This window comes from Scylla paramamosain, chromosome 11, assembly GCF_035594125.1.
Source record: "Scylla paramamosain isolate STU-SP2022 chromosome 11, ASM3559412v1, whole genome shotgun sequence".
Taxonomy (NCBI): domain Eukaryota; kingdom Metazoa; phylum Arthropoda; class Malacostraca; order Decapoda; family Portunidae; genus Scylla; species Scylla paramamosain.
Genome location: NC_087161.1, coordinates 12,438,550 through 12,466,412, shown reverse-complemented (window position 1 = coordinate 12,466,412; position 27,863 = coordinate 12,438,550). Strand labels below are relative to the sequence as shown.

At 41.6% G+C, this 27,863-nt stretch overlaps 1 protein-coding gene across 3 annotated transcripts in view; it reads left to right on the top strand.

The window, feature by feature from the left end:
• The window catches only part of LOC135104959 (IQ and AAA domain-containing protein 1-like), a 528,680-nt gene that overhangs the window by 92,884 nt on the left and 407,933 nt on the right, over positions 1-27,863 (top strand). For all 3 annotated transcript variants that reach the window (XM_064012787.1, XM_064012788.1, XM_064012789.1), the window contains one exon: positions 10,635-10,796. In XM_064012787.1, coding sequence (XP_063868857.1) covers positions 10,635-10,796 — 162 coding nt within the window. The remainder of the gene's footprint in view (positions 1-10,634; positions 10,797-27,863) is intronic.

The window sequence follows — 27,863 nt, the reverse complement described above, 5'->3', positions numbered from 1 at the left end:
AAAGTTATTGGAAATATCTTTGGTTAGATGACAGAAGTCATGAGGGGAGTTAAATCTTGAAAGATATTGACACTTTCTATTAACGAAGGAGTTTTAGTATAGTTGGAGAACAGACTTAGAATGGTTTGGGGTAGAAATATAAAGTGTACGAGATTTTGGTGATGGAAGGCTTAAGTACCCTTTGTGGGCTACCTCTCTATCATGTATAGCATGAGAACAAGCTGTGTTAAACCAATGTTTGGAAGGTTTAGGTCAAGAAAAAGAGTGAGGAATGTACGCCTCCATGCCAGACACTATCACCTCTGTTATGTGCTCGGCACACAAAGACAGGTCTCTGACACAGAAGCAGTAGTCATTCCAAGGAAAATCAGCAAAATACCTCCTAAGGTCCTCCAAACTAGCAGTGGCAAAAGACCAGAGGCACCTCTGCTTAGGAGGATCTAGTACTTAAGACCTCACTAGGAGTAAAGTCTAAAGCACTGGATCAGTACATTCTAAAATGTATAATATATATATATATATATATATATATATATATATATATATATATATATATATATATATATATATATATATATATATATATATATATATATACATCAGTGTATGTATGTATAAAAAAATAATAAACTTAACGGTGTAACCCAAATCCTCAAGCTGTATGGAATCTCTGCACTTGTAAAAGTTCTAGATAAAATATATATATATATATATATATATATATATATATATATATATATATATATATATATATATATATATATATATATATATATATATATATATATATATATATATATATATATATATATATATATATATATATATATATATATATATATATATTTATAAGGGTCCCCCCTTTTCAAATTTCTGGGTACACCATTGTAGATATGTATATTTATCTACTACTTCTAGTACAAGTTCTCCAGGACCCACTGGCCTCCTCCTGTGCTGTTATATTCTGTCACCTTACATTTCCTATCACTGTATCTAATGTCCACTCCCTTCCATACTCCTCTGCTGTTCTAAGTAACTCCTCCATATCCTCTTTCTTCTCAGCAATTGCATATGGTAGGCCTTCTAATATACTATCTTCAACCCTTGCTCCCTTCTCTGATTTCTTAATCCTTACTAACAATTCCTCTATGTATATGTTAAAGAGAGTTGGGGATAACATAGCCCTGTCTTACTCTTACATTATTTTCCATCCAGCCTTGTTGATGTCACCTAGCACAAAGTTAACTTTATTACCCTTGTACATTTTTCTTGTTCTTGTTGGGAAGTTGGTTACTTTGCAGGCTGTGGTGCCACAGCCTCTAGTGCCCCAAAGATGCTAGTAGCAGGCAGATTATCTGGTTAGATTCTGGAGAACTGTCCAGTCTTCTGGAGGAAGACCCTGGTGTGCTTAAGTGTCATGAAGGCTAGGGTCTTGGGAGCCACCAAGTAGGTTTGCTAATGATGGCCTGTGGATGTGGAGTGATGCCAGTGAGTGGAGGAGAGCAGTGTGGTGGGATTGATGGCGCGGGCATTGTAGCAACAGGTGTTCTGGGGTGTCTGGCTGTGTGGGGCACCAGGGGCAGTGAGAGGTGTCTGCTAGGCCTAGCCTGTGCATGTGGGCATTGAGGCTGCTGTATCCTATGCTGAGTGTGATAACTGCAGTGCCTAGGACACGGCTAGGGGAGTGGATCCACCAGTGGTGTTATGTGTTCTGTCTGATGTGTCCAAGTGTTGTGTACTTTAGTGCATCTGTCAGGTGTCTTTCCCAGTGTAAGTTGCAGTCCTTCTGTAGGTTGATTAGTAGGTCAGTCTGGTCTGTGGGAAGGTCTATGGGAGAGGGGTGGGGATGGGCCTTGTTTGTCACTCTGTCAGCCATGGTGTTGCCCACAATGCTGATAAGGAAGGGATCCACTGAAGATGGATGTCAATATTTGAGGTAGTTTGTGTGGCAGGTGGTGTATTTGGAGGCAGGGGGAGAGGTGTCACTTGGGGGAGTGGTGTTGGATGAGTTGGAGGGCTGTGAGGGAATATGTGAAAAGTGTTTTTGAGCATGGGGAGGTATTGCTGTATGCAAGTTTGAGTCCCTCCTTGATAGTGAAAAGTTTCGCCATAAGGATAGAGGCAGTGGCCAACAACCTCCAGGCAGTGGCAATGGAGAGTGAAAAATGGCTACTCCAACTGTTGGGAGGCATGAGCCATCGGTGTATATGTTTAGGGAGTGTCTGTAGTGTGTGTGTGTAGAAGATTCAGGAAAGAGGTCCTGCCCAGCGCTGGGCAGCCAGCTTTGGACCATGTTGTCTGTGTGTGGAGTCCCTGGGAGACTATTGAAGAGAGAGGGAACCAAGGACCCAATGGGGGAGGTTTTCCCTAGAGTGAGAAAGGAGGGTGTTGTGACCCTGAGGGTAGCAAAGGAGTCTACAAAGGGGATCTGGATTTGATATGGTAGGGGACCATGAAGTGGCCCCCTACACTGTCGAAAGAGGGCATAGCCACTAGGGGTGGACACAAGTCTAGTGTACGTGTGGACAAGGAGGGTGGAGCGTCGGTGTGACATTGAGGATAAGGAGGGTTCTGCCAGAAGGGCTGTGACTGGGGAGGAACTAAAAGCTCCCAAAGCAATATGGAGTACTGAATTTTTAAATACCTCTAATTTTTGGAGTAGAGATGGTGAGGGCACTCCATAAACCTCACATTCATAGTCCAAGCAACTGGATATAAGAACAGTAAAGGTGGAGAAGAGTACACCTGTCCATGCCCCACTTGACACCTGCAAGGGACTTCATGAGGTTAAGCCTCTTGAGGCATGAGGTCACCAGGTACAGTATGTGACAGTCCCAGGTTAGGCAGGGGCCATCCAACAGTAAACCAAGAAATTTGTGGTAGGTTTTGAGGCAAAATGGGGAGCCAGTGATGTTAAGATGTTGGAACTGTGCCTTCAGATGAAGCACAGAAAGCTAGACTTCTGGGGACTCTCTGTCAGGCCCCAATGTGTTGTCCAGGAGTGGACATCATCAAACCCTCACTGAAGGTTGAGTTGAGCCTCCTGGATAGTGGGAGCAGAGCAAGGCAGGGAAATGTCATCAACATATAGTAGTGCCTGTGTGCATGGCGAGGAGAGAAAGTCAGAAAGTAAGACAATGAAGAGGAGTGGACTGAGAGAACCCTCTGGGACACCTCTGGTGACAGGGTAATGCCTAGAGTAGGTATTGCCTATCACCAGAGAGAAGGACCTGGAAGACAGGAAGGATTTAACCCAATTAAGAGGGGACCCTCTGAGTCCCAGGCGCGTAAGTTTTACAACAATGTGAGGCAGAGTCAAAAGCTCCTTTAAGATCAAGAATGGCTACCAAAGTGAATTGCTTGTTGTTGAATCCTTCCTGGATGTGGTGCTCCAGGTGGAGCAGGGTATCCAGGGTGCCCCTGTGGGGACAAAACCATGTGAGCAGGAAGATGTTCATTTTCCAACCACCATGTCAGTCTATCCTGTACAATGTGTTCTAGTGTTTACCTGAGGGAAAGAAAGCTAATAGGCCTGTATGAAGAAGCCTATGAAAGATCCTTGCCAGGCTTGGGGGATAGGAAGTGTGACGGCATGTTGCCACAATGATGGGAATGTCCCCTACAGCCAGCTGGTGCTGAAGACTTTCAGGAGGAGCTGGGCCAGAGAATCTGGGAGGTATTGGAGGAATTCATTGGGGATGTTGTCCACCCTGGTGACCTTTCCAGCCGTCAATGAATGTAAAGCTGAGGAAAGCTCCTGGGAAGTGATAGCTGTGGTAATTGTTTGGCCAATATGTAAAGAAGCTATGCTGGGGGTAGGTACAGGGTCAGGGAAGCCAAGTATGGTGTGGATGTGGGGAGGCAAGGCACTCAATTTTCTGGGTATCTGTGGTGAGGAAGAGACCATTACTAGTTAATGGAAAGGTGAATGGGGGTTGAAGGTGGACCATCTTCCTGAAGAATGAAGGGGCCCAGGAGACTGAGGAAGCAAAGGACAGGGAGGCACAAAATGAGGCCCAGGCAGAATGTTTGCAACAGACCTCTAGGAAACGAAAGTAAGTGTCTGCGAAGGGGAGAGATGGGGTTCCTATGCCACACATTAAAGGTGTGGCATTTGCATGAAGGGCTGCCACACACTTCTGGGACCACCAAGGGACTCTGAAGGTGCAGGTGGAGGGGAGGTGACAAAATGAAAATGATGGGACCCCATGTCCAGCAAGGTGTCTGTGAAGTACTGAATTTGGTCCTGTAAAAGGAGGGAAGTGGGAGGAAAGACTGACTTTAACTCTAACTGAAGGGTGCCCCAGTCTCTTTTTTTGAAAGACCAACAAGGTCTGTGTGAGATGGGAGGGGTGGTGGCACTGATGGGAAGGAAATGACTACAAGAAGATGGTCACTTCCCATGTGAGGGCCTTTTGTGATGGTGGTGTGGAGGAGGGAGCCATTCACCAGACATAGGTCCAATGTAGAAGGATTCCCTGAAACTGGCTAGAACTGGTAGAAGAGGCAGCCCCCAATGAGGTCTTCTCCCACTGGGGTTTAGGTCGAGTAGCAGAATGAGGAGAGATAACATTTTAAAGTTTAGGAGAGCTGAATCTCCTTTGGGGGGTAGGTAGTGGATGGGCAAGGAGTGGCCTCAGCAGTTATCTGAATGATGGTAATTTCTGAACTTATGGGGTGTGGTGATGTTGGAGGAGCTGGTGTGGGGGCAGTGACAAGACATGTTAATTTGGATGCCTTAGGGCAGAAACCTCCCAGTTTTATGGTTCTTAATTTTGCTTTAATGTTCATGAGGGAACAATTAGCCTCATGTTGCAGGTGTATCTAGGCTGCCTAGAAGTGGAGCGGTGGGTGTTCCCACAGAAAAGGCAGAAAGCATGATGTGTGCAGCCATCGGCATTGTGGAAGCCACTACACTTCCCACAATGGGTTTTCCCATTACAGGAAATGTTGCCATGGCCAAACAGAAAGCAACAAGTGCACCGAGGGACAGGGAACATATGTGATCTCACTCAACAGGAGGCCGAGTGCAAAGCAATCCTTTCAGGAAGGGGGACCCTGAATTTGATATGAATGGCCATGTTGGCCACTGTTTCCCCATCCCTAATAAAGTTAGGAAGGTGGAAAGCCTCTACCACTTGGGTGGGGTGTCCATCCAGAACAGTCAGCTTGCCCAATATGTCACAGTTAGTCATGTCAGGGGAGACTGGGAAGATTCTCCCAGAAGTGTTGGTTGGGTCATTGTCTTTGGCTACCCAGCATTTCACAGACCACTCCCCCATCTTTGTCACCAGCTCAGGGGGCTGGATCAGTTTGTCAGTGTTGGCTACCTCAAACTTAATGTGCCTTCCCCCACTAGTGATGCTTAAGGTTTTCTCTATGATTTTCTTTGCAAAAATGGAGGTGTATAGGGCCTTAGCCACCTTGTCTGAGTGAATAAAGCATCAGTTACCCTCCTGGGATCTTATGAGGACAAGTTTTCAGCAAGTGGGCTGGTGGGGCTGAGGGCAGGGAGGGGAGGCTGCTCCAGCTTGGGGTGAAGGTGGCAAGCTGCTACAGATGCATAAGAAGAATGTGTACTTTGCTGGTTTTAGCCAGCAGAGTCAAGACCTCACCAGTAGACAGCAAAGGAGAGCAGGTCCTCTTTGAAGCAGCTGAGCAGTAGTCCATGGCCTTGGGTGCAGGTGGTGGTGGTATCCTGCTGGCCACTGTACTTGTCTGGTGGCATTTATCCTGCTGTCTGAATACTGGCATGGAGGAGCACCACACCTACAGTGGTCACAAGTATGGTGGGCATCATGCAATACCCACAACAACTTTTGAGAACAAGGGGCGAGGAGCAGCATATCTGTGTTGGTCAATGTCTCTCGAAAAAGTCCACCTGTACTCAAATAAAGTAAACACTAGACCTATAATTGGCTATTCTTGCTTAAGGGATGATTCTCAATAGAGCAATGAAGAAGGGCGACTATTTTTCCTTCTCATGTTAATATTACTGTACCACAGGAGTCAAAATTCCATGTGAATATGGTATATTCATTCTTCTGTCGAAATATGTCTAAAGAAATTTGTTTTGTAGCCCAGTTTTTGTAAGATATGGAAGTGTGCAGGTTGTTGTGACTCAAGGATTTTTAGTCTGCTTGCTGTGATTGACTGCGTCTCATATTTTACATTATTAAAAGTTTATTTTGGGTAAGTCTATGTTTTCCCTCCAGCCAAAATTGTAGATCTTATCTTACTAATATGCATTACCACAATCACTATGTGTTATCAAATAGATAAGAAACATGACATTTTATTAAGATTTCTGGAGCGAACATGAGCATTGGTGCATTGGAGGTGAAGGGCTGACCTACATTTACCAATAAATGAGTTGATAGTGAACATTTCTCATTGAAATATTACCTGGAACAGCACAAGTCATTCCTTTCTCTACACTAGCAAAACAAACGTAGAATTCACAGTATTTACTTCAAAAAGTGAAAGTGCAGGATGATATGTCCATACTGTGTGGAACTGCAATTTGGAGGTGCTCAGAGGTTTCAAATATTCGATAAATAATAGATTATAAGACTACTGATGATGCCTTATATACACTCATAATGACTATTGATGATTGTGCTTGCTCTGGTTGGGATATCAGCCCCATAGACCCTTTCATACACGAGTTTGAGCAAAGGTAACAGAGGGATGTGGAGCACATGATACACTTCTGCACAGTGGGACACTTTTGCATGTGACAGCAGTATTTGGCTCTATTTTAGCTTTCTCCACCCAAAAATTGCACTTTTTCACTAAGTCTCCAACATTACAGGAGGTAGGAGCCAAAAAAATATATAGCCCCATGGCTCTTCTTAATGTTTACCCTTTTCCCATACTCATTATTCAGGTGGCTACTTCATGGATACCAATGCTTTATAGGCAGGACTTGTATAAATGTATTCGAGGTAAAAGTTGGGATCTGGCAAGTTGCAACATCTACACATATGTTGGCAACTATCCACAACAGTCACTTGTCAAAAAAAGACAAGTCAAAGAAAAAAGAAAACAGGGTCTCATTCAACCCCTTCCCACCTTATCACCTGTCTAACTACCAATTAATTTGATAGGGGGATGGCCTTGAAAGATAAGCAGGACTGGACACAAAGCACCAAGGAGTCTAGAGGATAGATTCCTTGCAAAGCACTCATTGTCAGATCTCTACTCACCACCATTCCGTTTTTGCTTTCTGTTGGCTCATCTTGCAGATGCTACCTTTGTGTGTTACTGTGTGTGTTAGATAGTTGTGCTACTGTAGGGAGTGACATGTACAGTGGTGGTACACTTCGTTTGAGAATTTACTGCATTTCGAGTGCGTATTTTGTGTGCTGTGTTGCTGTGCATCTGGCACCACCCTATTCTAGCGTCGGATAATTTTGAACACAACAGTGGTTCAGGCCCCGCCATAGTTGCTGGACATGCAACTGAGACATGAATCACATAAGGCTTTTCTTTGAGGACCCTGACACAATCTCGGATCCTCAGTGGAATCTCCCATCAAGTTTGCCCCCTTCTGGATTCCCCTTGGTCTTTCCATACCCCACTACTTCCACTGCCACAGAGACAGCAACTCATCTGGAATGTTGGGCCCACTGTTGTTTAGGCTTTGCCTCAGTTGTTGTTCGAATCTATCTTGCAACAGTGTCCCTCATTACATGCTTGTGGGGCTTGATAAAACTTAGGAGTAACTTCCCATTCTCCTGATTTGCAGAATTTCTGAACTCCTCTGTCCTAGCAATATACATTTTCAGTTTCACACACACACAATCTAATGTCTGTAGAATATGTTTTAAATGTCACAAACCACACATTGAACTTTGGCCTGCACTGTTTAATAGTTTCCCCTAACCAAACACAAACAGAATCCTGCCCAAAACTAATATTCCTCAGCAACAAACAGTGCAAAGTTTGTATTCTGGCAGCCTGCGTAAGTGGCATCAATATCACAAGCTTTAGTGTTAAGTCCTTTAAAGAGAGGGAGGACAAAGGATCCATGGCACGCAGATGCTGTAGCACCTGCTGAACATCCCAAGTTCTTGTATACCTAGGGACAGATGGCCGCAAGTTAAAAAAAACTCCCCTTAAGAACCTGGTGCCAAGAGGATGGCTTCCTGCACTGCAACCATCCACAGTAATCTCCAGGGAGGAAAGTGCACCCCTGGCAGTGTTAATTGAAGTATAACCAACACCTCTGTGGAAAGTGACAGACAGAAAATTCACAACATCAGTTACAGTGGGAGCAAAGGGATCGATGTTCCAGCTACTACAAAACTGTAGCCACCTGTTGACATGTGGCTGGTACTGCCTCGCAGTCGCAGGTCTCCAGGAGGCAAGGATGATGTCTGTACCTGCGTGAGAAATGCCCCTGTCTCGCAGACATTGCCGGATAAGAGGCAAGCCATCAGTCGGGTGTGTCGGAGAATGGGGTGTTCGTCCTCCGTCGATGGGTGACGCAAGACGTGTGCCCCCTCAGAATCAGCCATGGTTCCTTGACCAGCAAAGTGAGTAGAGTCCCCATCTAGGGCTGGGACGGCCAGAGAGGCAACACCATCCACCCCTTCGCTGACTCTGCTCGAATTTTCTGTAGGCACTTGGCAATCAGAGCAAAGGGTGGGAAAAGGTAGATTAGGTCAAACTGTGACCAGCAAATGGAAAAGGCATCAAAATGTTCTGCATCTGGGTCAGGTTTCCAGGGGCAGAAACGAGTCACTAGAGCATTCAGTCTAGAAGCAGAGATCAATGCTCGGAACCCCAAATACTTCAGAAAGGGCCCTAAAGAGTTCTTCATTCAATTTCCACTCATGCCTGTCATTGAATGCCCGAGATGCAGTGTCTGCCATAAGATTGACTTTACCCGATACATGAGAGCAGGTAAGCCAGGTATCATTCACCGCACACCACTCCCAAAGGTCACAGCAAATGTCATTACACAGTGAGGACCGTGTGCCACCCATTTCATTGACATAGTTCACCGCTGTCGTGTTATCACAAAACACCCGAACATGTCGTCCTTTGAGAAGAGATGCAAATGAGCGCACTACCAGGAAGATTGCTTTGAGTTCCTTTGCGTTGATGTGCAAGGCAGATTCTGATAATGACCATCTCCCATTAACTTTTTGTTGATTGAGGTGGCCACCCCAACCTAAATTCGATGTATCATTATACAGTTCCAATTCTGTACTTCCGAAAAGTTGGTCTGTTTTGCAATGCAATGTGAGATACTCACCAAAGCAAGTCCTATCTCATCTCATGAGTGACCACCATCCACTCCATATCGCTACATAAAGCAGCCAAAGCGTCCATCACCATGTGCCAGGGCGGCGCAGATGCCTCATCCCGTGAGGTAGAAGGCAAGGAACGTGTGTGCTGGGAAGCAGAGTCACTGCCATCGCCAGAGACGTGACCTTGGGGCCTTTTGTTTTTACCCTGAAGAGCCTCCCACTGAGAAGGGCTGCTTCTGGAGCTAGTCCTATGCGAGGATCCTTTCCTCACATGCCTGGCATGTTCAGAATCGCCCTCCTTACTCGACCTCCGTTTGCTGGTGGAACTGCCCGGGACATCCGACATGGCGGCGGTGACAGCAAGGCGGCAGTGCAGCTCAGTGTGAGAGTCGTCAGCTCCACAAGTGCATCAACAAAGCACCTCCCTCCCCGGTCCTAAACGGATCACGGGTGGTGTTGCAGCCAGCCCCAAACTGGGTCACAGGCTGTAGCAAAGCCTTTCCACTCCAGAAGGATCACAGGAAGAAGGCTGCCAAACTCGCAGCTGCTGAAAACCGTCCGGACGGCACAAAGGAAGCACAGTAACTGGTGGCGTGGAGCGGCAAAGCATATCTCATGAGGAAGCGACCTCTAGCAGAGGTGTGATTTGCTGACATAAAATTATGGATAGGCAATGTGCGGTACGATCAGTCTTTCTAAACATAAACAAATCCTTGCTTTATGTTGCCTGTATGTTGGGCTGTCGGCCGTAATCTTCTCCTATACTTCTTCATCACCTACATTGTTCAGTACTGCAGAACTAATCATCATCATCATCATCATAATCAATAAGTTGTAGTATCTTCCCAGGCGAGTGCATGGAATTTATTTATTTATTTATTTTTTAATATGTAAGGATGTGTCTAAAAGTAAGTCTGAGTTTAAAGTGTTTAAGAGTGTAGAAAAGAGTTATAAGAGTGTGGGGAGAGTTTATAAAAGCTTAAATATATATATATATATATATATATATATATATATATATATATATATATATATATATATATATATATATATATATATATATATATATAAATGCAGTACAGTACTGTTTCTACTTCTCAGATTTTCACCTATTGCGGGGGTTTTGAACATAACACCTGTGATAGTAGAAGGATTACTGTATATATATATATATATATATATATATATATATATATATATATATATATATATATATATATATATATATATATATATATATATATATATATAAAGATATTTGTAAATACAGATTTTAGATAATATTCTGAATATTTTCTTACAATTTCAAATTATGTACACTTCTTATTTGAAGAGATAAAAGAACCTCAAATTTTCTTGTATTTTGTCATTCAGCAACGTAGTGAAGTGAGTTCACGTGTACGGCGGATGTACATTCAGTACCTGAGTGTGGCACGACGTCTGGACATCTGTCATGATCTACTATTGCACCCCCAACGCCGCCAGCTGCTGCGACATCTGCTCAACAGCACCCTTGGGAGGGTTGTAGAACTCAAGGTGCAGTATCTGTGTGTTAATTGGAGGGACCTGAAGAGGTATTATAAAGATTTTCCATGGAATGACTACTGCTTCTGTGTCAGGGGCCCATCTCTGTGTGCTGAGTGCATAACAGAGGTGATTGTATCTGGCATGGAGGTGTACCTTCCTCACTCTTTTGCTCACCCTTAATCTTCCAAATTTTGGATTAACACTGCCTATTCTTGAACTATATATGATAGAGAGATGGCCCACAAAAGGTACTTAAGCCTTCCATCACCTGAATCTCATGTACTTTATATTTTTGCCAGGAATCATGCCAAGTTTGTTCTCTAACTAACAGAAAGTACCAAAATATTTCAAGATATAGCTCCCTTCATGACTTCTAGCACTTAGCCAAAAACATCTCCAATAACTTTGCTTCTTAATTTTTCCCTTCTTTATTTCAACCTGTTGGGACCACTGCCATCTCATCTATTTCTAAAGCTGAACTCTTCATTCAAGCCTTTGCAAAAAAAAAACTCTGCCTTGGATGGTTCAGGGCTTGTTCCCATTTCTCCACACTCTGACTATTTCATGCTACTTATTAAAATCCTTCACAGTGATGTTTTCTATGCCCTCAATGGCCTTAACCCTCAGAAGGCTTATTGACCTGATGGGGTCTCTCCTATTGTTCTCTGAAATTGTGCCTCTGTGCTTGCACTTTGTCTAGTCAATCTCTTCCAACTCTGTCTATCAACATCTACCTCTCCTTCTTGCTGGAAGTTTGCCGAAATTCAGCCTGTTGCTAATAAGGGTGACCATTCTAATCCCTCAAACTATCACCCTATTGCTTTAATATTTTGCCTCTTTAAAGTTTTGAATCTATCCTTGACAGGAAGATTCTTAAACATGTATCACTTCACACTCTTCTGTCTGATTGTCAGTATGGGTTCTGTTGAGGCCACTGGTGATCCCTTGGCTTTTCTTACTGGGTCTTGGTCATCCCCTTTTAGGAACTTCGGTGAAATTTTTGCTGATGCCTTAGGCACATCAAAAGCTTTTAATAGAGTCTGGCACAAAGCTTTGATTTCCAAATTACCCTTCTACAGCTTCTATCCTTCTCTCTGTAACTTCATCTTGAGTTTCCTTTCTGACCATTCTATTGCTGCTTTGATAGATGGTCACTGTTCTTCTAAATCTATTAACAGTGGTGTTCCTCATGGTTCTGTCCTGTCACTCTTCCTATTATTCATCAATGATCTAAATAAAACTTTTTGTCCTATCCACTCTTAACTGATGATACCACCCTGCACTTTCCCTCATTTTTTCATAGATGTCCAACCCTTCAGGAAGTAAACATTTCTTGCAGGGAAGCTGCAGAATGCCTGACTTCTGATTTCTCTAAAATTTCTGATTGGTGCAGAGCAAACTAATTTCATTGCCTCAGAAACTCAATTCCTTTATCTATCAGCTCAACACAACCTTCCAGACAACTATCCCCTCTTCTTCAATGACACTCAACTGTCCCGCTCTTCTACACTATACATCCTAAGTCTGTCCTTTACCTATAATCTAAACTGGAAACTTCACTTCATATCTCATCTATAGCTAAAATACCTATGAAGTTAGGCATTCTGAGTCATCACTGCCAGTTTTCACACCCACCCCCAGCTGCTAACCTTTGTACAGGGGCCTTATCTGTCCATGTATGGAGTATGATTCCACCACCCTTTTAGATAGGGTGGTGGAATTTTAGATAGGGTGATTGGTGCAGAGCAAACTAATTTCATTGCCTCAGAAACTCAATTCCTTTATCTATCAGCTCAACACAACCTTCCAGACAACTATCCCCTCTTCTTCAATGACACTCAACTGTCCCGCTCTTCTACACTATACATCCTAAGTCTGTCCTTTACCTATAATCTAAACTGGAAACTTCACTTCATATCTCATCTATTGCTAAAATACCTATGAAGTTAGGCATTCTGAGTCATCACTGCCAGTTTTCACACCCACCCCCAGCTGCTAACCTTTGTACAGGGGCCTTATCTGTCCATGTATGGAGTATGATTCCACCACCCTTTTAGATAGGGTGGAATCAAAAGCTTTTCATCTTATCAACCCCTCTCCTCTAACTGACTGTCTTCAGCCTCTAGCTCATCACCATAATGTTGCATCTCTCGCTATCTTCCACCACTATTTTCATGCTAACTGCTTTTCTGATCTTGCAAACTGCATGTGTCCCCTCCTTCCACACCCTCACTGCAGTACTTTCTTCTTTCTCTCACCCTTATTCTGTTTACCTCTCTAATGTAAGAGTTAACCAGTATTCTCAATCATTCATCTCTTTCTTTGGTAAACTCTGGAACTCCCTACCTGCTTCTGTATTTCCTCCTTCATATAACTTGAACTCTTTCAAGAGGGAAGTTTCACAACACTTATCTTTTAATTTTTGACAACCACTTTTGACTCTGTTAGGAGATTGCCACCTCACTGGACCTTTTTATTATATTTTTTGTTGCTCTTGGCCATTGCCTCTTCTACATAAAATCACTTCAAACCTTTTGTTTCACTCTAGATTTTTAATTGCTTCTTTGAACTGACTTATAAATATGTACAATAAATAAACAAAAAAAACTCCCATAAAGCAAAAAAATCTAGTGGGTTGGGTGAAAAAAAAATGGGTTTCCAGCACTGGTTGTGGGGTTGCTCATCTGGTTGGGTCTCTGCCTTCTCAGCTAGGTACCTGAGTGGTGCATGGCATAAAGTGATCAACATTTTTTGTGTACAGTCTATGCAGTCAAATTCTTACAGGAGACAATCAACAAATGACAAATTAAATTATTGTATATATCAGTGAAGATTATGTACAAGTAATACAACAATACAGTGGTTCTCAAGTGCTACATTTTAGACATACATGGTAACTCACTGCATCTATCATCCCCTCTGACAGTTGACATCTTGACAATAAAGTGATAGGCCTCATCAGTAAGCTGATTGCCAAAGTGCATGTTTTTGCTATGGTGAAAATGCCTCTCACATTCAGTAACACTGAGTATTTGGAAATGATATACATGTACAGATTCTGTGATAGGAATGCCCAGGTTGCAACAGCAGAATACAGACACAGGTACCCAGATACCCAGATAGTATTGTCCGGATGGCAATGTGAAGCCACATTGCCATCATCAGTACAAGAAAGCTTTCCTCTTGGTTGAGTGTTCTTTGCATGACAGCTTGGTGAGCATTAAAGAAAGAAGGTTTTCACCCATATCATCTACAAAACACACATCATCTAAAATCTGAAGATTTTTTGTGAGAATGCTTAATTTCTGCCACCAGTTACAGCAACATCTATAATGCTGCAGCAACATCCTTTACACTGACATGACAAAGGACAACCAACACTGATAATGAGCTCTTATGGGCACAGGAAAATCCACATAAAGCAGTGAAGTATATTTCTAACATTGCTTCTCTGTTAATGTTTGGTGTGGTATAATTAACATTCTAATTCGACCCTACATTTTTCAAGATTGTCTTACTAGAGGCATCTACCTAAATTTTCTGAAAGACATACTTCCTGTGCTCCTCAAAGATGTACTACTAAACATCTAACAGCAGATGATCCTGCAACAAAATGGTGCTCCACCACATTCCAGCAGGCAGGTGAAAAAATACCTGAATGAGCAGTTTCCTGATTGGTGGATAGCCATGGAGGCCCACAGGAATGGCTAGCAAGATCCCCTGACCTAACATCAATGGATTTCTTCCTTTGGGGATGCATGAAATCCTTGGTGAACAAGAACAAATCACATTCTAGAGAGGAGCTGATTCACCTCATTGAGGAAACTGTAAAGCAGATATGGAATGACAGGGGTACGTTGAGAAGAGTGACAACTTAAGTAATGCAATGAACGGGAAAGTGCATAAAGTGTCAGTGCAGACATTTTGAACATTTGCTGTAAGGTGAGTCATCACAACAAATATTGGAGATTTTGTTCTAAACCTAAAGATAATCACTTGATATCAAGATATGTATGATTTTTCTAACACACACACACACACACACACACACACACACACACACACACACACACACACACACACACACACACACACACACACACACATACATGAATACATAAACGGGCAAAATTCATGGAATATAGCACAGTTTGACATCATTTAGAAAGATTATCGTATAATCTAAACGGACATTTGCAAGAGTGGCAGGAACACCAGGCTGTCATCATGAAGCTAGTGGATTACCATGTATGTTTAAAAGTAGCACTTAACAACCACTGTATTACTGTGTTACTTGTACCTTTTCTTCACTGACACATGCAAAAATTTAATCTCATTTGCAAACTGTTTCTTGTAAGGATTTGACTGTGTACATTGTACACAAAAAAATATCACTTCATGGTGTGTGCCACTGGAGTAGCTAGTGTAGGAGGGAGGGAGGGAGGCAGAGGCCCATCAAGATGAGTGACTCCCACAATATACAACTTAGAGATTAATTTCTCACAAAAAGAGAGAGAGAGAGAGAGAGAGAGAGAGAGAGAGAGAGAGAGAGAGAGAGAGAGAGAGAGAGAGAGAGAGAGAGAGAGAGAGAGAGAGAGAGAGAGAGAGAACAATCCTGAGAATTGTTAAATAGAATGAGACTGATTGAGAATGAAAATGGATGAAAGGAGCATAAATGTGAAGAACAGATGGAGGAAAAATTATAAGGAATCGAGGACAGGAAAAAATAATACCTATTTCTCAAATAGTTTCTCTCCCTCTAATTCTTCACTCATTCCTCACCCTTGACAGTAGGTAAATGAAACTGATACTAGTCAAAGCAGTGCAAAACTCAGAGTGATAATGCACAAAACTTGGGATGGTAAGAATAAGTGTGCTTCTCAAGAATAGTAAATATATATATATATATATATATATATATATATATATATATATATATATATATATATATATATATATATATATATATAACTTTTCTTGTTCTTTCTTCCTACTTTCTTCATTTTATATTGCATTTATATATATATATATATATATATATATATATATATATATATATATATATATATATATATATATATATATATATATATATATATATATATATATATATATATTACTGTTTTCTTGTTCTTTCTTCCTACTTTCTTCATTTTATACTGCAAATATATATATATATATATATATATATATATATATATATATATATATATATATATATATATATATATATATATATATATATATATATATATTTATTGTTGTGTACTGCAAGATAACACAATATAAAATGAAGAAAGTAGGAAGAATGAACAAGAAAAGCGTAATGAAAGGCAAGAGAGAGCGAGAGATGAAAAGAGAGACAGGTTGGGGACGAGACTTTGACATGTCCTGGACATGGAGCTACCAAACTTGAAGCTTCTAGAATGATATTTATTCAAGCAGCCACTCATATTCCTCACATAAATTTTCTTGCTACCCCATTTTTATTCAATCTGTGTCTCACCCAGTATTTAGTAGAAGAGTTGCTCTTGACAATAAGAAAATCAGTATTCACCTAGCCCCCCTAGTTTAATCAGTAGAATTTTCAGAAGTAAAGCATTTTGTTTGTGTGCCGGAAGCAGAGCAGTGGGAAAGTGTATGTATGTATGTGTGTCGCCAATTCCCCCTTTCCTTGTACCCTCTCTCCATAGAAGCAGAGGGGTGTTGGAAGCACTTTCCCACAGTCAGTCACTACCCAGCGCTTGGACAGAGCACATGCACTGCGACGAGCTCTACTATTTGACAGAGACTGAGGCGGGTTAAGAGTTAGTCGGGTCAGTCACCTTAAAAGGGATAAGTGAGTCTCACATTACCGGCAGTATGCCCTGGCCTACTTATGTAGAATAGGAGTCTCCATAGTAGTCTGCCAGAAAGGGTAGTTGTGTATAACATACACTATACCCAGGTTAGTGACTCCTCGGCTGCGTGTGTGTGCAGGCCAAGCTCATGCAGTGAGTGGTGAATGACACTCCTGTGTTGTTGTGGGCTCTCGTTTGTAGCAGTTTCTCGTGTCTTGTTAGCGAGCTTGTATCTTTAATGCTAACTGCTGTGGCTGATGCAGTTCAGCCACAGAGGACTTAAGTAATTAGCTATGTAGTGAACTTTACTCCCTCCTCAGATCCTGACAAGGCCTGCCATCCAGGAGGCAGTAAATGACACTATTTGGCTTGAGGTTATAACATGCTGCTGGACAGTGGGTGGTTTTGCTATGGAGGGTGGATATCCAGCAGGGTTTTATGCCTCGACCATATACGTGTTATTGTGTGTTATTTCTGTTTTTCCTAGACATGGTTGTTGATTCTATTTCCCTTGTCTGTAGCTAGGTAAAACAGACTGGCAACTTCAGATTATTGTTACAACTGTTGTGAAAAGGGTGCAGGAGTGACAAGGGATCCTGTACATCCATATTTGAACCCTGCACTGAGTCCTCATAGGAGGTGGTTTAGGGAAGCTAGTCTAGATGTGGCAGCTTTGTGAAGGGGCTGTGGATTGTGGTCGAAAAAAAAAGTAAATAAATAAATAAATAAAAAAAAAAAAAAAATATATATATATATATATATATATATATATATATATATATATATATATATATACAGTATACACAAGTACAGTGAAACCTCGGTTACTGAACACTTCCCTTTTCGAACAAATTGGGTTTCAAACAAAATTTTGAACTCACATTTGCTTCGGTTGCTACACTATAATTCGGTTCTCGAACAAAGTAGCTTGTTTTCAGATACTAAAAGACAAAGCAAAAGCTGCTGTTTATTACTAATTTATGGGTTTTATAAATATTTTCTTCATTTTTATGTATTTGAATGAGACACAGTGACAGTAATTCAGTCTTTGAAATAAGTTAAATGTGATCCCGTTGAATATATACAGTATACACAAGTACAGTGAAACCTCGGTTACTGAACACTTCCCTTTTCGAACAAATTGGGTTTCAAACAAAATTTTGAACTCATGTTTGCTTCGGTTGCTACACTATAATTCGGTTCTCGAACAAAGTAGCTTGTTTTCAGATACTAAAAGACAAAGCAAAAGCTGCTGTTTATTAGGCAAGGCGCACATTGAGACACAGGGCAGCACAGAGCAGGGCAGACGCAGGGCAGGGCAGGGCAGGGCAGCACAGCGCAGCACAGGCGTGGTGCGCACATTGAGAAGCAGGCTGTCGTCCTGTGCGGTAGTGTTGATCATGGCTGTTGCCAAAAATTACTTTGGAAACCTTAGTTCCGATTCCGACTCAGAAAACGAGTTCGAGAAAGTAATGTTATTATATGACATTTGTAGAGCAAAGAGGTCAGTGTGGAGGAGTGAATACATGAAGAAGAGGAAAACACATGGAGAATTTGCTTTAACTTCTGAGCTGTCTCATGCAAAATACAAGAACTATTTCAGATTAAGCCGAGATCAATTTGAAGATATGCACACAATGATACACAGTGACATATCCTCTGAAGGATGCAACGCCCAGAAACCAATCGGGAGTAGAGAAAAACTGGCTGTGTTTTTAAGGTGAGTTTATTTTTCTGCAAATCCTTTTTTGAAGAATATAGGAACTGAGGCAAAAATTTTGTAAATAAACATTTTCGCTTGTCTATTCATACATTATAATGTTTCAATAAAGAATTGTAAAAGAAAAATAATAGGGACTGAGGCAGAAATCCTCTAAATAAACATTTTCGCTTTACTGCTCATACGTAATGATGTTTCCATAATTAGCCTACATAATAAAGAAATGTAAAAATAAAAATAATAGGAAAAATAATTTTAATTTCATACTCAGAGAGAGAGAGAGAGAGAGAGAGAGAGAGAGAGAGAGAGAGAGTACATTCATCACCAATAAACAATGTAATCACACATGGCTTTCAGAGCATAAAATAATTTGATGTGAAATCATGGGATGCATCCTGATGCTCTTGTGAACACATGGGGTGAGATTGTGATGTATCAGCAGTAGATGGATCAGTAGGTGTAGTACATACAAGAGGAGTAGAACCATACGAGGAGTGAGAGGAGTGACCTTGGGAATGAGGAGACATGCTTAACAAGGTCTCTTCAGCGTCCGAAACTATACGGAATACTTCCCGCTTGATGATGTGCTGTGATGCTGGTGGCATTTTAGCCGTTGTTGCGTACATAGCCATGAAAAACTGATATAGGGGATCTCTTTCCTCCTGTCCTAGTTTGTCTTCCAGCTTTTTCCTTTCAAGTGCTCTGTGTTTGGCTCTCTCTTCATGATTTGCAATGGATTGTTTCAGTATAGAATTAATATCTGCTTTCATTTTACGACTGTCTACAATCTTTTTCTTCTTTATTGTTCTCGAATGAGCTGAAGGGTCCACAATACTCTCACTATTATCATCGCGATCATCATCATCATGAACGTCGTCATGGGGCACATTTTCACGTAAATCAGTGGTGGGTTCTGTACTCCTTTCTTCGTCGGAACTAATATCACCTTCAACAGTCCGTTGAGTGTCATTGTCAGTTCCAGTTACATTTGAGCTTGTCTCTCTGTTGGCCATGTATGGTACCAGAAATTCCATTTGCTGCTGATATTTCCATGGCTTAATCACAACAGCACGTGATCCACTCGTACCCTTTAATTTCTTTTGCCTCCTGAGGGCGTCACGATGACAATTATGTATTTTCAGCCATGCCTCCTTTGCAGCAGCCCCTGTACAAAATAGAACACAATTAACACTATAAGAGAGAGAGAGAGAGAGAGAGAGAGAGAGAGAGAGAGAGAGAGAGAGAGAGAGAGAGAGAGAGAACAGGGTAAAACTATAGTCAAGCTTAATATCTTTTCAGATATCTGGCTACTGGAGATTCCTATAAAAGCATTGGCTATAGCTACAGAATGGGGGATCGGACCGTGTCAAATATAGTCAGTCAAGTAGCAACTGTGTGGAACAACATGCAACCTGTCTATTTACCAGAACCCACAATGGAAACATGGAAGAAAGTGGCATGTGATTTTGAAAAAAAGTGGCACTTGCCACATTGTGTGAGAGCAATTGATGGAAAACATATATGCATCTGAAAACCATCAAACAGTGGGTCATCCTTCTTTAATTATAAGGAGACATTTTCAATTGTGTTGATGGCCACTGTTGACTCATCATATAGATTCACTACAATAGACATGGGGTCCATGGGCCGTTTTAGTGACGGACATGTTTTTAGCAACTCTGCACTGGGAAAGAAAATTGTAAGCAAATCTTTGAATATACCTAAACCAAAACCCATTGAAGGTGTACAAGGGGAATTGCCATATATGTTTGTTGGAGATGCTGCATTTTCACTGCTAGATAATTTATTGCGTCCATATCCTAAATCAAAGACAAAGGATAATTTTGAAAATAAAATATTTAATTACAGACTGTCACGAGCAAGGCAAACAGTTGAGTGTGCCTTTGGTATATTGGCTTCTCGATTCAGGGTATTCATGCGGCCATTTACTATAAAGGTAGAAACAGTTGATAACGTGGTAAAGGCAGCTTGTGTTCTTCACAATTACTTGGGAACACATATGTCAACAGATGCGCATGAGGAACTCGAAACATTGCCCAATAATCAACTGATTGCATTAAACACAAATGTATCTAGATGTACTATATCTGCATTTCAAGTGAGAGAGCAGTTCAAACTCTATTTCAATTCAGCAACAGGAAGTCTGCCTTGGCAAACAGAGAGTGTTTGTCAAGGAAAATATTAAAAGACGAGAGGAAGAAATAACTGGAAAAAGGTAATGCTAATGATGTGAACAAAAAAAAAAAAAAACATAGTGAGAACATAGACAGTAGGCATGGTAATATTTTTTTTTATAAATTTTGTTGTGTAATAAAATCTGCATCAAATATTAGTTTTCATTGAAAAAACCCGATAATTACTAATTACAATAAATGTACATCTCAAGAGTGATTTTCATAATAACACTGCCAATATATATATATATATATATATATATATATATATATATATATATATATATATATATATATATATATATATATATATATATATATATATATATATATAAATAATCCCATACTCACCATCTTTTAATTGTAGACTCAATGCAATGTCAGCCCATAACTCGTCCTTATAAGTTCCTCTCATATAATCAGGATGACTAGTGTCATACAGCACTCTTTGATGGCGAACAGCCTCTATGAGTTGCTCCGTGGACGACATTGTGAGTACTAAAGAGTGAGTTGCTATCAAGCTGCGCCGCACATGGCACAGGAAACTGCGTTCGAATGACTGCGTCGCGCAGGCCGACACAGGTCTGCATCTGTGCTGTGCTGTCCTGCGTGTCAATATGCGTGCTTAGGTTTAAACCAGTGAGATGCAGTTTTCTGCCCTGCTCTGTGCTGTGTCGCCTGTGTTGCCTGCATCTCAATGTGCGCCTGGCCTTACTAATTTATGGGTTTTATAAATATTTTGTTCGTTTTTATGTATTTGAATGAGACAGTGACAGTAATTCTGTCTTTGAAATAAGTTAAATGTGATCCTGTTGAAGATCCTCTATGTAAACAAACAGTTTCACATCAGCAAATCACTATTCTGCTGAAGCTTCACATTCCCATGAGATATGCTGCACGTCACCACACCAACAGTTGTTGTTTGGCTGCCGCGCCGATAGGCTGTCTACCCAGCTGCTTGGAGGCAGTTGTTGCTGGGTGGTTCTGGACGGCTCTTGCATACTGTTCCACAGTTAGCATTGAGCTTAATATCTGCTATCCAAGCTTGGAGCGGGTCAGTGCCCCAACGTGTGTGCTTGACCTGGCATTGACTGTTTACGACGTTCGCATTTTGAGTGTTCACAACGCTCCTTGTGTTTGTGTTGGTGTGGCGGTTTGAGGTTACCGCCATGTCCTCTTCCGGTGAAGGTTCTTCCCCAACACAAACGGGTGGACAGACGGGCGCTTCCTCTCACGGAGGAGAAGGAAGCCGTCGTTCCCGTGAATATGGGCACAAGTCCAGGTCAAGCATCCTTCCTTCACATCGGGATACTTCTCAACATGCTACCCCTGTGCGGCGGAGTTTAGGTGATGTGGCACCTGTCCCTCGTGGGCCACCCGCCGCCATTATGTTGTGTGCGGCTACAAAGGATGACCAACATGTAATACATGGTGAATCCTCAGCTCCTTGGAACATAGTGTTGCAAGCTATTGCGGAACTGAGGAGTGATATGGATCAGTTGAAAGCAGAGAGGTGGCAAGATGTTGTGCAGAGGCCTGACACTGTTGCCAGACCGAGCACCAGCACCATGAGGAAGGACGCAGGACATGTTCTGCCCTCACCTGGTGACTTTTCTGGTTTTCTTGCTGAGGACGGTAGTAGTGAAGAGGGTGAGATCCATGGAGATAGCCCTGTTGGCAGTGTTTTGATGCAGAACTCTAAGGCTTTTGGCCTTGTTGATGTTGATAAGCATGTAGCAGACATGGTCAATCAGCTGTCTGATCATGGTATGCGGGAGGACAGTTACAAGGAAGTTGCGCAGGACGAAAGTACCAAGAGGCCATGCAATTGTCCAGCTTTATCCCCTGTTGAATGCAATGTGCAGATTTTGGAGGCACTCAAACAGGACGCTAGGAAGGCAGATTTACGTATGAAAGACGTGAACAAAGATATCCTTAAAGCAGCTTCCATCATCATCAAGTCTCTTTCAGTGCTTGATAAAGTGGCCCAGGATGAGGGCAATGCTGTTGTGGCCCACGAAGTAGGCATGATTAATGGTGCTTTGGCCCTGTTAGGTCATGCCAACCATCTCAACAACTTGGTACGTCGCTTTAACATCAAGCGGGAAATAAATCAGAAGTATTCACACCTGTGCTCTGACAAAGTGCCCATGACACGCTTCTTATTTGGGGATGATCTCTCACAGTCTGCAAAACAGATAGAAGAGTCTGAGAAACTAAAGAGTAAAATTACAACTAAATCTTCATTGTCCTCCTGGAAGCCTAGCACCTGGAAGTTCGGTGGCAGAAAGTCAAGTTCATTTGGCAGAACCTCATTTAGAGGGTTTGCATCAAGATTTCAACCCTATGGACAACGGAGGCAAGGACATAGGGGAGACCAGAGACTTTCCTTCCCACGCCAGGGCTCGGATTCAAAAAACTCCTGAGGCCAGGGATGCAGCACTTCCCGGCAATAAAGCAGGCAAGTTCCAACTTTGTTGCAGGTTCCCTTCACAAGTTTGTGCATGAATGGCGCAAAATCACTATTGATTCACATATTTTGGACATAGTTGAACACTGTCACCTGAATATCCAATGATATTGGTTATTTGTGCTTTGAGGATGTGGAGTATAACTTTAGTGTGACGGAACAAATTATTCTGTCACAGGAAATTTCTAAGCCTTTGGAGCTTCAAGTTATTAGAGAAACACAGAGAAGGGCAGATCAAATAATTTCCCCTGTGTTTTTGAGGAAGAAAAAATGATGGAGGTTACAGGATGGTACTTAATTTAGAGAAATTAAATAAGCACATTCCCTATACACATTTCAAGATGGAAAATTTTGAGCAAGCTATCAGACTTATCGATAAAGGTGACTATTTAACATCTGTTGATCTGAAACATGCCTATTACTCTGTGAAGATTGTGGAGGAACAACAAAAATACCTTTGTTTTAAATGGCATGGTAAGGTTCATCAGTTCACCTGTCTTCCTAATGGAATTTCCAAAGGACCTAGAATTTTTACTAAGCTCATGAAACCTATTTTTGCAAATTTAAGAGAAAAGGCTTTACCATCACTAGTTTTATTGATGACACTCTTATGTGCAGTGCTTCTCTTTCAGGGTGCTATGATTGCATTCACTCTACTATTGAATTACTCAGGAAAATGGGTTTTTGTGTTAATGTAGAGAAATCTGTGCTAGTGCCCACTAAATGTATTGAATATCTTGGGAATGTCATTGATTCTGAGAAAATGATTGTTACCTTACCAGCACGTAGGATAGAGAGAATTCTACTAGGATGTAGACAATTAATAGCTAAAACTTATGATAAGATCAGAGAAGTGGCTAGGGTGATCGGCCTTCTAGTTGCTGCCATCCCAACTGTGGAACTTGGGAAGTTATACTATCATCACCTTGAATCTACAAAGATTTCAGCATTGCAAAGGAGTTGTGGGAACTTTGACAAAAAGATGTTGATCACTGACGAAATGAAAACTGATCTGATGTGGTGGATCGAACATGTTGTGACCCAATGTAGGCAAATAATTCACCCAGCTCCTGACATTGTTTTATACACAGATGCTTCAGACTTAGGTTGGGGTGGTTGCCTCAATCATCAGTCTGTTAATGGAAGGTGGTCTGCAGAGGAAAAGAAGTTTCACATTAATGCCCGGGAACTCAAAGCTGTGCTTCTTGCATTGAAATCCTTTGCAAATGAGGTTAGAGGAAAGCACATTAAGGTTTTTTGTGACAACACTACTTCAGTAAATTACATCAGTGAGATGGGAGGCACTAAGTCTGTGGCTTGTAACAATGTCTGCACTGATATCTGGAACTGGTGTTTGGACAATAATTCATGGATCACGTGTTCCTATATTCCTGGGAGTGATAATGTTTTGGCTGATAAAGCATCTAGGAACTTCAATGACAGGCATGAATGGAAGCTGGATGAGAACATATTCAGGGACTTATGCCATATTTTTGGCACACCTGAAATTGATTTATTTGCCTCAAGGCTGAACAGGCAAGTGCCTCAGTTTTGCTCCTGGAGGCCAGACCCAGAAACAGATTTTTGTGATGCATTTAGTTTTAATTGGGCAACTTTTGGACTTGTTTATATTTTCCCCCCTTTCTCCTTGATTGCTAGATGCCTGCATAAGTTAAGAGCAGAGGGGGCAAGAGGTTGGATGACAGTTCCATTGTGGACATCCCAGCCTTGGATGGGTACACTACTCAGGCTGCTCGTAGAAGACCCGAGGATCATAGTGAGGAGGAAGAAAGTGCTGGTGTGGTCCCTGTTGACAGAAGAACATCCTGTCATATCACATACCAGGTTGATGGCCTGTCTACTGTCAGGAAAAGCTTGCGAGAACGAGGCATATCTGAGAAAGGTACGGACCTTATCTTGGTGTCATGGAAACCAGGAACTAGGAAACAATATCGAACACATATCAACAGGTGGGCACAATTTTGTCATAGATGGGATATCAATCCCACTACTCCCACTGTAACTGATGTTGTAAATTTTTTAACAGAAACTTTCTACAGAGGTGTGGGTTACGACTGTGTCAACAGGGCAAGGGGGGCCATGTCCTTGCTGGGGATAGTTGTGGATGGCTGCAGGGCTGGGAACCATCCCCTAGTCAACAGGTTAATGAGGGATATTTTCAACATGAGGCCCTCAAAGCCTAGATATCAGGACACCTGGGTTGTAAAACCTGTTTTGGCAAAATTGAAACAGATGGAACCCTTACAGACTCTTTCACTGAAGGACCTTACACTAAAACTTGTGATGCTGATGGCACTTACACAAGCTGCTAGAGATCAGACCCTATACTTACTTGTGCTAAGGAATATTAGCATAAAGGAAGATTCTATTTCTGTTTGGTTCGGGGACAACATTAAGCAATGTCATCCGGGATTTAATGTTCAGTTTGTGAGATTTTTGCCGTACACGAAGGACAAGAGTTTATGTGTGTGCAGGACTTTGCGCACTTATCGGGAAAAAACAGAACACCTTCGCGAGGAGATTGGGAAGAAGGATGGAAGATTCTTCACCAGCTTCATCAAGCCACATAAACCTGTATCAAGAGATACAATTGCTAGATGGGTTAAGCATGTGCTTACTATTTCTGGTGTTGACTCTGCCAAACACACGGCGAGCAGTGTCCGCACCGCTGCAGCCTCTCAGGCCAAAGCCATGTCTGTGCCAATATGCCACATCTTGTCTAAAGCCAGATGGTCAAGGGAATCAATCTTTGCCAAACACTACAACAAGAAAATTGTACAGGAGGGGGACCCATTCCAAGATGCAGTGCTGGACTAACTTGGGTTTCCCATTTACAAAGGTAACTTATTTCTTGAGCAGTAATCATTTTATTTGTAGAGAGGGCTGTATAATCTTGATCGATTTTGCACAGGTTTAAGATACACAGATGCCTAAGAACTACTGAGATACGACACCCACATGTCTTTAAAAGCTCATGGGAATGCAAAGCTTCAGCAGAATAGTGATTTGCTGATGTGAAATTACTGAAGTACATGAGACTTACCGTAGGTCAGTTGAAATGTGGTTTGGGTTTTATGAAGCAAATCACTTCTACTGAAGGGGAGCATTCACATGTGTTCCGCTCCTCCCCTTACACAAAGCCAACAGGGGGTTTTATTATTAAGAATACATTAGATGTACTACTTTATCATGCGGGTGGTCGTATTATTCAAAGTCTGTCGGTGTGGTGACGTGCAGCATATCTCATGTGAATGCTCCCCTTCAGCAGAAGTGATTTGCTTCATAAAACCCGAAGCACATTTCAACTGACCTACAGTAAGTCTCATGTACTTCAGTAATTTTCTGTGCTCAGGAATAATCCTGAGCCACCTGTGGCTCTCTCAATGGCCCACGACCATACATGCACCTCCCAGCTGATCAGAAGCATTCACAGCAGCTGTAAAGATCTACCTAGGTTTGATTGTGCAGGGGGACAAACTTTGAGTCCTGCATCCATAATAAGATCTTGTGCAAGGTGGTGGCACAGGTGAAGGGGAAGTGTTACTAGAGGAGTGACTAAAAGGGAGAAATAAGAGTGATAAAGTGATAAAAGTGATAAAAGAAAACTAGTTGTCGTTGATATCAACAGGGAAGATGGCGGGCGGCTTGAACTCAGATATTTTTGAGGGCTTCAAGGAAGAGGATCTCAGTGTAGCTCTCACAAATAAATGAATGTGGAAAATTGAAGAAGAAAGTGTGAAAATATGAGAAGAAATATATAACTTAACAGTGATGATAAAGTGTGGAAGGAAGAAAGAGAAGTGGGTGGTGACAATGTAAAAAAGATATCCAGTGATATAATAGAGATAAAAAGAGGGAGGTGCAAAGAGAAAAAGAAAACAAAGAACTGAGAGAAGAGGTGACAAAAATAGTGGACCTAAACAAGAAGTACTGTGAAGAAATTAAGAAACTCAAGGAAGAGAACGAAGTGTTAAAGAAAACTTAGTAAGAGAGAGAGTTTAGGGTTAGAGAAGTGAAAGAGTTAGTGACAGAGGAAGTCAAAAGTTGGAATGAAGAGAGAGAACAACAACAAAAGGTGGACATGGAGAAAATAATAAGGCAGCAGCAACAGGAAGACAATAAGGATATGGAAAAGCAAGTGATTAAAGTAACAAAGGAAAAAAGTAATCTTATTAAAGACATGGCACAGAGAAAGATGTGCGTGGTGGTATTTGGGGTTAAGGAGAAGAACCTACCTAAGAAAATAGCTAGAGAGAAAGAAGTGAAAAGAGCTAAGGAAATTATAGCAGAAGTGGTGGAGGAAGGGGAGGGGATAATTGAACAAAGTGAAGAGGTTTACAGGATTGGAAAGCACAATGAAAATGGGACAAGACCAGTGAAAATAAGATTTGTGTCACAAACAGTAGTGGAACATGTCTTGCAAAGAACAGGAAAATTGGCAAAAGTAGAAGGAATGAAGGAAATATGGAGAAAAAAGAGACATGAATGGAGAGGAGAGAAGTAAATTGAAAGAACTGAGAGGATAGGCCTAGTCAAAAAACTAGGAGAGAACACAGGAACAAGCGAGAAGATTCACCTGGAAAGTTGTGGACATGAAAGTGAGGAAATGGCACAAAGATGCTACACAAGATAACCAAGCAGAAGTTTAAAGATTATGTTTACTTATGTAGATGGTTTGATGTCTAGCCTATTGGACCTTAAAGACTATTTAAAGAACAATAAACTATATGTGGTATGATTAAGAGAAACATAATTTTAAAGAGGAAATAAAGTTGGGATTTGCAAAGGAAGGATATAGAACATGAAGGAGAGACAGAAAAGGAAAGGGAG